The 10,998-nt window shown below is 41.0% G+C and overlaps 1 protein-coding gene across 1 annotated transcript; it reads left to right on the top strand.

The window, feature by feature from the left end:
- The first annotated feature begins 6 nt into the window (after positions 1-6).
- Positions 7-10,229, top strand: LOC100550477 (ALG10 alpha-1,2-glucosyltransferase). Its single transcript, XM_003201932.4, has 3 exons — positions 7-173; positions 888-1,085; positions 4,794-10,229. The coding sequence occupies exons 1-3, from the start codon at positions 9-11 to the stop codon at positions 5,847-5,849; spliced, it is 1,419 nt and encodes a 472-aa protein (XP_003201980.2). The 5' UTR covers positions 7-8; the 3' UTR covers positions 5,850-10,229.
- The last annotated feature ends 769 nt before the right edge of the window (positions 10,230-10,998 follow it).

Here is a 10,998-nt window from a genome sequence, read left to right as displayed (position 1 = left end):
GCGGCGGCATGGAGGGGGTGGAGGCGTACGGCTTCTCGGCCGCCATGAGCGGCGCCTTCCTGCTCTCGTCGCTGCTCTTCGCCGCCGTCAACCGCCGCCTGCGGGAGCCTTACATGGACGAGGTTTTCCACGTCCCGCAGGCGCAGGCCTACTGCCAGGGCCGCTTCCTGCAGGTGGGCCCGGCCCTCGGGGCCGCTTTCTTAGGGGCGCCTCCGGGCGGCAGTTGTCGCTGTCGGCTCGGTGCGCTCGGGACGGGTGATTGCTGTAGGAGGGAGCGGGGAGCTGAAGTTGCGCGGAAGGGTTCTGGGCTCCCCAGTGCAAGAAAGACAGGGTACTGCTGGAGGGAATCCAGCGGGGGGGTCACAAAGATGACTGGGGGCCTGGGGCATCTCCCTTATGAGGAAAGGATTAGAGACCTGGGGCTGTTCAGCTGGGAGAAGAGAGGACTGAGAGGGGATCTCATCAGTGTTTATAAGTATCTACAGGATAGGAGTCAGGTTGGGGACAGGCTCTTTGGTGGCAAACAACAGTAGAACAAGGGGAAACGGGCACGAACTGGAACAGAGAAAGTTCTGTACTGACACAAGGAATAAATTCTTTACTGTCAGAGTGAGGGAGCACTGGAACAGGCTGCTCAGAGATGTTGTGGAGTCTCCTCAGGAGATAGGTAAGACCCATCTGGACGCCTACATGTGTGACCTGCCATAGGGAACCTGCTTCAGTAGGAGTTTGGACTCGATGATCTTTACAGATCCCTTCCAGCCCCTACAATTCTGTGATTAACAAAGCAGAGCAGAGATTGGAATTGCATACCCAAACCCTGCTCACATCTGTGGTGCGGTTTTTGTGTGACAGCAGCCCTCTGACCCCTGTCCCCCATTCTGCAGTGGGATCCTATGATCACCACCCCTCCGGGTCTGTACCTGCTGTCGGTTGGCGTGGTGAAGCCTGCAGCCTGGCTCTTTGGCTGGACGGGCAGTGTGGTGTGTTCCACTGGCATGCTCAGGTTCATCAACCTCCTCATCAGCGCTGGCAACTTCTACCTGCTGTACCTGCTTCTGCTGAAGATCCATCAGAAGAATAAGGTACAAAGTAGGATTGTTTTATGTACCAGTACAAACAATTCCTTGACTGCATGTGTTTACTTATTTGAGCTACTCTTTGTTTCATATAATTGCAGGTACTAGTGTCAGTTTTGCCAAGGAGGCATGTGCCTTTTCTGTAAAAAAAGTAAAAACATATTTTTTCTCTGTCAGAGTTTGATCCTCTGAAAATGTACTCTTGTGTGTATTGATAAGTAGTCCCAATGAAACGTGGCCTCAGGTTAAGGGAGTTGATTCTGTCCCTCTCTGCTGATGGGAACTCACCTGGAATACTGCGTCCAGATGTAACTGTCCTCAGTTCAGGGGAGATGTGGACCCACTGGTGCGCATCCAGTGAGGGCCACAAAAATGATCCAAGGGATGGAGGACTCCCCTGTGAGAACAGGTGGAGAGCTCGGGCTGTTCAGAGTGGAGAAGAGAAGGCTGATAGTGGCCTTCTAGTATCCGAAGGGGACAGACTCTTTAGCAGGGTCTGTTGCGATGGGACAAGGGGAAATAGTTTCAGACTGAAAGAGGGGAGATTTATGTTGGATATAAGGAAAGCTTTTTTTTATTATTTTTTTATTTTTTTTATTTTTTTTAATAAAAAGGGTAGTAAAGCACTGGAACAGGTTGCCAAGGATGTGGTGGATGCCCCTTCCCTGGTGACACTGAAGGTCAGGCTGGACCACCCTGCTCTAGCTGTACATGTCCCTGTTTGTTGAAGGGGAATTAGACTAGATGACCTTTAAAGGTCTGTTCCAAGTCAAACAATTCTATGAAATTCTATTAAATAAAATAATTTGCATGTGAACTTATCTAAAGGATAATAGCTAATTTAATTGATTAGGATTCTCCACAAAACTTTACCTGAATGAGGCCCTGTAAGCCATGTTTGAATCAAAATGTTTCTTTAGAAAAGATACTACATTCAGTGTCAATATTTAGTTGGAAAATAATGCAAGTTGAAAAAACTCTAGCCCCGTGGAAAAGGATCTGGGGGTTCTGGCTGATGTCACCTTCAGTGTGAGCCAGCAGTGTGCCCTGGCAGCCAAAATGGCCAACTGTACTCTGGGGTGCAACAGGCCCAGCACTGCCAGTGGGCAAGGGGAGGGCTTGTCCTGCTCTGTTCTGCCTCACCTCCAGCACTGGGTGCTGTTTAAGTGCCACAGTATCAGAGACATAAATGTATTAGAATTGTGTCCAAAGGAGGGATATGAAGTTGGTGAAGGGTCTGGAGGGCAAGACGTATGAGGAGCGGCTGAGGTCCCTGGGTTTGCTCAGTGCAGAGCAGAGGAGCTGAGGGGAGGCCTGATGGCAGCTGCAGCTCCTCACAGGGAGCGGAGGGGCAGCGCTGAGCTTTGCTCTGTGTGACAGCGACAGGGCCCGAGGGAACGGCATGGAGCTGTGGCAGGGGAGGGGCGGGACAAGGGGTTAGGGAAAGGGTCTGCACCAGAGGGCGGTGGGCATGGAACAGGCTGCATAAGGCAGTGAGCATGTCCCCAAGCTATTGGAGTTTAAGAAGCATTTGGACAACACTCCCAGAGCTATGGTTTGATTTTTGTGTGGTCTTGTGTGGAGCTATGAGTTGGTGATCCTTGTGGGTCCCTTCCAGCTTGGAATAGTCTATTTTTCTATGAATAATTCAAGTTGGGAGGGGTCTTGGGAGGTCTATAGTCCGACCTCCAGCTCTCCAACCTGAGATCAGACCAGGTTGCTCAGTGACAACTCAAACTCAACGGGCAACCTGTTCCACTGCTTGACTGGCCTCATGATAGAAGATTAGTAATTTATTTTTTTTTACATCCAGTCTGAATCTTTTGTTTCAGTTCATACCCATTGTCTCTTGTCCTCCAACCAAGTGCGGCTTGAGGAGCCCAACTCCCTTTATCTGATAACTTCCTTGTAGGCAGACTAGTGTTCAAACCCCCAAACCATCTATTTTCTGGGCTGAGCAAGGCCTTCTCCCTCAGCCTCTCTTCTCAGGGCAGGTGCTTCAGCTCTTTGCTGTCTTGGTGGCCCTCTGCCTTTGCTCCAGTTCAGTAATACCTTTGTCCTATTACGGAGCACAAAACTGGATGTAGTATACTAAACACAGCCTGACAGATATGGAGTAGAGAGGTATAATTGTTTTCCTTGGTCTGCTGCTACCCTTTTGCCAGTGCAGCTCAAGAGGCTGTTGCTGCTCTTATGTGCCAGGGTACACTGCTGGTTCATTTTCACCTCGTTGCCTCCTAAGACCCCCATGTCCTTTTGCAAAGTGGATCCTCAACTTCTCCATGCCAAGGCTGTGTCATTGCAGGAGGTTCTTACTTCCCAGATACAGGCATTTACATTTGCTTTTGTTGAATTTCATAAGATTTCTGTAGCTCCATTCTCCAGCCTGTGTAGGTCACTCTGAATGGCAGCCCTGTCCTTGAGTATATTGTCTGAGTCACCACAGGTCAGTGTTACTGCAAACTTGATGAGTAGTCTGTTGTTCCAGGTCACTGAGAAAGACGTTAAACAGGACAGGCCCCAGTAGAGATGCCACCAGTATTCCTACCCTTCGGTAGAATTTGATACAGCCCATTTTTACCTATCTAGCTGTCCACCCATACAGACCGTAACAGTTCAATTAGGATACAAGACAAATACAGTTGTATTTTTAAAGTGTTGAAGCATCCACCATTGCAGTAGGTAATTTTTTTTCATAGGTTAATGGCCTAGTGAAAGTCTTTCAACTTAGTGAAAGTTCTTTAGTTTCACTTTTTATCCATAAGAACATTTTTGCTGTTGCCCAATTCCTTTACTGTGAAGGATATGTTTTCTTACAGGAAACTCATGTGCTTTTAAGCACATGGTAGGACACCAAATTAGGTCAAATTCAATAAATTGTTTCCTTTTTTGGAATACTTAATGTTATGTTTGGAGATTGAAATATAATTGTAAGAAAACAAAAGATTTCTTGATAATAGTACTAGCATGAGACATTGTGTTTCTGTTGTTGCTGCTTCTTTGAGATCAGTGTTTCCTCTATTCCCTTTTCTTTATGGTGGTGACTATTTCATCCAACGCTACATCCTACGGAGACATCATGCAGCATTTTTTAATGTTGTGAATTGCATCATATTGTGTAGTGAGTGAGATAATTGGCAGAAGTTTTAAACAGTACAGTCTCCTATCTTCTTTAAAGTTTCTTTTTTAGCTTTTGAATTATAATGAAAATAAACAATAAAAACTGCACCCAAGATCAGAAACTTGAGCTGGCCATTTTGTGGGCAGGCTTCAGAGGACAAAACAGCATGGTATGTTTTGCTGTCTTACAAGCAGAATGTGATAATGAGATTGCAGTGGCATAAAGGACTGAATTTTTTTCTTTTTCCCATTAATGTATTTTTTTCCCCTAGATGTGGGAGCAATTACAATCCCACCATGATGTTGATATCACAAGTATGTGAAACCCTGATGTAGAAAAGCAGTTGGTGTATTTTCTTTGCCATGTATTTATCTCACCAGCAATAAAGTTCGATGTTTTTATTTGTCTTTTAACATTGTACTGTCCAGCATCCTATATTAACGTAGCAGGAGCTTAGCAGAAATGTAGCATATGTGGTCATACAACAATGGAATCTAAGGGTGTAAGAGATGCTATATAATCATAATGGAATTCTCATAAATATGTCTTTTTAGTTGGACATTACTAATCATATTTCTCTGTTTCTTCTCTAGGCTGTGTCAGGTTTCCAGAGAATCTTGTCTTCGTTAACTCTTGCAACATTTCCCACCCTTTATTTTTTTACATTCCTTTATTATACGGACACAGGATCAGTATTTTTTACTCTCTTTGCGTATTTAATGTGCCTTTATGGTAACCATAAAGCTTCAGCTCTGCTTGGATTTTGTGCTTTCATGTTTCGTCAGACAAATATCGTGTGGACAGTTTTTTGTGCTGGAAATGTTGTTGCAGAAAAGCTAAATGAAGCCTGGAAGACAGAGTTACTGAAAAAGAAGGATGAAAGGATCTCTTCCATGAGAACATCATTTTCTGATCTGACCTTAATCACGCGATTTCTTATTGAATATCTCGTATCACCTAAAAACTTAATTACACTTATTGCTTTAACATGGCCATACATTGTGTTAGTAACTGCGTTCTTTGGTTTTGTCTTCGTCAATGGTGGAATAGTTGTTGGTGACAGAAGTAGCCATGAAGCCTGCTTGCACTTTCCCCAGCTGTTCTATTTTTTGTCCTTTACTCTCTTTTTTTCCTTCCCTCATTTACTGACCCCTACTAAAGTCAGGAAATTCCTGCAGTCATTGCGAAGGCACCGTGTGCAGTACATTCTAATCACTGCCATCTCTTTGTTCTTGATTTGGAAGTTTACCTATGTTCATAAGTATTTGCTAGCAGATAATAGGCATTACACATTCTATGTCTGGAGAAAAATCTTCCAAAGACATGAGCTTGTAAAATATGTGTTAGTTCCAGCCTATATATTTGCTGGCTGGAGTTTTGTTGATACAATAAAATCAAAATCAGTATTCTGGATCTTAATGTATTTTGTATGTTTATTATCAGTCACAGTTCCCCAAAAGCTGTTAGAGTTCCGTTACTTTATTTTGCCATTCTTAATATACAGGCTCAATATTCCTTTCCCACCTGTCTATAGACAACTTGTTGAGTTGGCTTTTTACATTGTTGTGAATGCAGTAACATTTTATCTTTTCCTAAACAAAACATTCCAGTGGCCGAATAGTGTAGAAATCCAGAGGTTTATGTGGTGACTTTTTTTAACCTTCGTACTCTTATGGAAAGCCAGTTCTGTTTCAGAACTGTGGGCTCTGGAACAAAGTACCATGTTTTGTATTATATATGGACTGTTTTTTTCCTCAGAGGACTGGAGAAGGAATGAAGTTGCTTACGTTCTTGGAACTGAATGTGATATAACAGATATTGAATTTCTGAACTCCTAGGATTCATTTGGAAGAAGACGAAATTTGGGAACACTTAGCAGTAATTAATGTGAAACATGGGAGATGTTTACAGTCATTCTTCATTATAATATATTATTTAATGTACTTCAAGATACGATAGTTTATGTTTCAGAGGTTGATCTTTAAAACAGCATGTCTAAGTGTTACGTTGGGATGCATATTTCCTCTTTGAAACAGGTTGCTTCCATCTATGCCTACTAAAAGTCAAGGTATGAAGCACTGCTCAATGATAATGTTTTCAAAAACACCTACATCCTACAACCTACTGAATTTTCTGGATTTTTTTCTTTGGTCAATAAATGCTTACATGAGTTTTGCAAACAGAAAGTTGGCTCTTTCATCATTAGGACGTTTTGGAAATATTATTTCAAACTGATAGTTAGAAAATACAGTGGAGGCTGCCTGCATGTACGTTCTTTGGGAGAATAAATGTTAGTGTACAACAAAAGATAAATTGCAGTTGATATTGTAACCTATTAGAAGGGGATTAATTTACGTGTGTCAGACTGAAACGTGTTGTTACACAGTGGAATGCAGTACAATGAATGTCCCTTTAAATAATAGGGCTTTCATGTCCCGAAGTTCTGTGTTCAGTTTGTATCCAAGGAGGATATGAGTGCACTTCCAGTTCCAAATTGAACACAGTGTTTTTAAGATCTTTGACTTGTAATCTTAAACAATTACTAATGGCTCTACTGAATTGTTCTTTTAAGTGCTTTTCACATATATGCAAATCTAATGGAACTAAGGGGAACATGTATTTTTTACAAGAGCAAAATACAATGGTTGTCATTTGTTGTTGGTTGGTTGTGTAGTGTTTTGTTTTGTTTTTTTTTTTTTAAAGCTTTCAGTGCATTATTTTTAGAATAAAAGAAGGTGTAATGGTTTCTGTCAGCAAATGGCTTTAATGAGGCTAGAAAAAAATCAAGTTAACAGTTGAGCAGTTTTTATAAACGTAACACAGTGCGGTGGGGGATTGATAGTTTCACATACTTGTAGCATCTCTAAGGCCTCTAAAATACTGTAGTCCCAATCTGAGCGAATTTACTGCTGTTGCCACTCCAGTCACTCTGAAATGGAATCCCACTTCAAAAGTCAGTGCTGTGGAGTTACTTATATGTAGTGGTTCTGTTACTTTTTTTCTTTACTGTATGCAGATGAATATTCTGGCTCTGAGCCCTTCCCATGAAGAGTGTGGTTATCTCATTCTCCTGTCCAATGCAACCCTGTTTCTTCCAAGGAAACCTTAAAGCCCACTCAGTAAGTGGGTTTATTTAAATTGCATTTGGAACACTTCGTAGAAAGTGACTGCTTTCTTTTTGCCTGGTTGCCAGGATGGTAATTTGTTGATATTGTGGGTACAATAGGAAAAGCCGTTTTTTGATCACTCTCCATTTGGCTTTACCAAATTGAAAGGCCGAGAGAAACGTACTGGGTTGCTTTTCAAAAATCTGACATGGTTCTTGTGGAGTCCAGGATGCTGTCCTGTGCTGTGATTGTACTGTTAACGGATTTGGGGGGAAAGTCTTGCATGCCTCTTGATCCAATTCTGCTTTTGTATAACGTTATATAAAATGTAAACAAAGTGAAGAGCAGAGGCATGTTTCAACTTCATTTTCATCCTCAAATGGAGTACTGAGCAGGTTAGGATGGTAACATGGAAAGGTTGGGGATCTGGCTAGAATTTTGACCTACCTCCTAGACCTGGTTTAGTTTGTTTGTTTTCCTGGCTTTATATAAAGGAGCAGGTGTTCACTGCTTTAGCAAGATGAAAAAATTCCTGTACAGCAATACATTTGTATTTTGTCCAGGATGACTATTGATGCTGGTATTTGAATGCCCCAGATTATCAGTACTGTTAGGACAGTGCTTATCTTATCTATTCAACTGAGGTAGCAGCCATGTTTCAAGTGAAAAGAAATGAGTTTTAATACATACTGTATTAATGCAAGTATGCATTTCTGTTAAAGACAATCAAATGCAGAAAGCCCCCAAAAGTTAGAGCACAGTGCCTTTCTGGTGAGCTCTACATCACAATATACTCTGTAGAGAGGTCTCCGTGAACTGCTTTACTAGTTTGTTTTCAAGAATATTATAAGATGGAATAATATCTTATCATGGGATTTATCAGAGTACTTATATTTTCATTTACCTGTACACTTATTCTCAGCACTTTCTGTTAAGGTTAAGTTTAAACAAATTTTTACAACTGGGAAAATGCACGAATTATTAAAACATGAAAGGAGCAATTCGTTGTTAAAGCTTTTTTTATTTTAACTTTTGCTGGTGATCCAGAGAGACTTTACAGGTAATATTCGATGTTAATGTGATTCAGTTTCAGAAATCAAGGTGATTGTAACTACATCATGATTAGTCTTAAAAAAAGGCTTAGGTTCTTTTTTTTTTTTTTTGAGACAGAAAGAAGGGGATTTCTCACTAACTCAAATCAAAATACTGAACAGTCACAGTGTGACTGAACTGTTTTGATGTGACACATAATTGGCAGTTCTTAGAGTTATATAGAGGTACTTATTTGAGAAGGTAGAAAGTTTTCAAATTAAGTAAGTTTATAAATTGTATTTTCTGTTATTTGTGTGTATTTTGTGTTTTTTTGCCTCTTCCATTCTTTGACAACATGTTTGTATTCAAAATTAACGTGAAGTTGACACCATAAACAACACGTACATGCTGAAATAGTTTTTACTTCTTACTTTGATAGTGTGTAGACCGATTCCTTCCGCTGAAAATCTTGCAGGAAAAAGTCTACTACTCTGGTTTTTGTTCTGTTAGTGCAGGATTGACTTTTTTCAGCAGGTGGCAGACTTGTGCCATCGTGTTCTGGTGACCCATGCGCAATGGAATGCTGCTGGAAATCACCGCGTTGGGGTTTAAGCATCACTGCTTGCTGAGAACTGGAATACTTCAAATCTGGCATGGCTGATTGCTTGTTTTAGTAACTAGCTTAGCTAAAGTATCGTTGTATTTAATTATCAATCTACATGGTATGATATATTTCAGAAGAAGAGCTAGTTTTTTTCATCTTTAAAATGTCTCCTTTTGATATTTTTTCTATTTATAGAGTTTTCATATCTGGTCTTAGAGAACAAAATGAAACTTGAAAGCTTGCTGTTGGAACATCTGTTTTAAAATGTAATCACTGCTTAGGAACTTACATGGATTTTCTTCTGCTGTTTTATTACTGACTTTCCCAGCATTCTTTTTTTCTTCACATAGTCTATCCATTGCCATATTTATATATATATAAAATAGGACAAATTGAGGAAAGCAAAGACATTCCACTTTTGAGACTGACACATTTGCTCTTTTTTGTTGGATGATGAGCACATGCAATGCAAATGTTCAAATGGCTGTTAGCTCCATAGTGGTTGACATGCTGTATTTTAAATGCATCATCTACTTTCTGTGTTATGAAAAGTCTGAACCCAGAGTCCATGGAAGTAATGTTTTTTTTTGTCTATATTCACCACTTTGTTGGTTTGTTGTTTTTATTTTTCCTCCTAAAGAGCTGTGCCATCCTTGCTCATTTCTTGTTAGGTAGGATAGGCTTTTTCTCTTTGTTTCAGTGACATTTGTTTGTCACCTGAGACTTCTTTTATATAAAAAAAAGATCCCTCTTAAAAGTATGTTTGAGATGGATCCAAAGAATTGACTTTTACTAGCAAACATCATTTTGCAAACAAAAAGAATCTCTCCATGAGACTGAAATGCTAACGTGTAGCTCAAATGCCCTTAACTTGTGAGTCCTTGGCACTGGGCTTTCTGCTTAATTCAGAGCATGTTCAGAACCTCAGGCTGCTCCTTCAGCATCAGGAAAAGTTGGGTTATAAGAGCAGGAATCAGAAGGGAAGGGATTGGTACAGGTAACTGCTGTTGCTCTTGGGGTTGTGAAACACCGGCTGGAAGGAGAGGCTGCTGGTTGCTGGTAGAACAACATTTCTGAAACTTGAGGATGAGCTGGTTTATCAAATAGTGTTTCTAGTACTTGGACATGGATCTATAAATAACTATCTTAATGTTCTCAAGAAATGGTGTGAGCTTACTTGAACTGCAGCTGTACGTCAGCAACAGGAAAGGAGTTCATTGCCCAGACACTGCTGTTTTTGTAAAGCAAAACTTGTCGTATCTTAAAAAATAAACACTCGTAAAACAGTCTTCTTGTGTGTTTTATTTCCTGGTTCTATGTAGATGTTAATTGATACACCATGCATTTGATTGGAATTGGCATGAACTGGCTTGAATGGAAGCACTGTGCATCTTTTCAAGGATGTAATTGCAGAAATTCATGTCCTTAGCTACCTTCTGATCTCCTCTAATGAGATTACATTTCCATGTTTTCATATCAACTCTCCTAATAGCATTGTCGTAGAAATAATGCAAAAGGAATGGTTGTGGTGATTATTGCTTCCAGGACTCTCTAATTTTAAGGCACTGCTTCAAACCTGCACATTTCATACATGAAAATCATGCTGCATTTTCCTGGGTTCCCATCAAATCTCAAACAAAACGTTGCCTGGTTGAATGTAAATGTAAATGACAAGCTTCAAAAGAACAAAGGAGCACAGGCAGGAATATTACCGATTTCAGAGATAGCATTTTGCCCCCTGGGTCGGTGCTGAGCAAATGGTGCGGTGGTGGTGGGTGGGAGTAAGCACAACAGAACATTTTCTTTGTTGCAAGTGGGATTCCTTACTGCTGTGTGCATTTGTGCACAACTACAGCACTGTATGCTTCTCATTACCGAGGGGATTGTTTTATGTTAGTAGCCCACTGTGTTGTGGCCTTCACCTGTTGTGAAGGTGGGAACTCATCTGCCAGACATCTTGTGAAATCTGTCTGCTACTGAGACCTGCTTTGGAGCACAGCATGTTTGGGCAGAGCGCTTGTGAGCTGCGGGCTCTCAAACCCAGCTTTTAGGCCG

This window comes from Meleagris gallopavo, chromosome 1 (genome assembly GCF_000146605.3).
Source record: "Meleagris gallopavo isolate NT-WF06-2002-E0010 breed Aviagen turkey brand Nicholas breeding stock chromosome 1, Turkey_5.1, whole genome shotgun sequence".
Lineage (NCBI taxonomy): Eukaryota > Metazoa > Chordata > Aves > Galliformes > Phasianidae > Meleagris > Meleagris gallopavo.
Note: the sequence above shows the minus strand (reverse complement) of the source record. Positions and strands in the feature narration are given on the sequence as shown.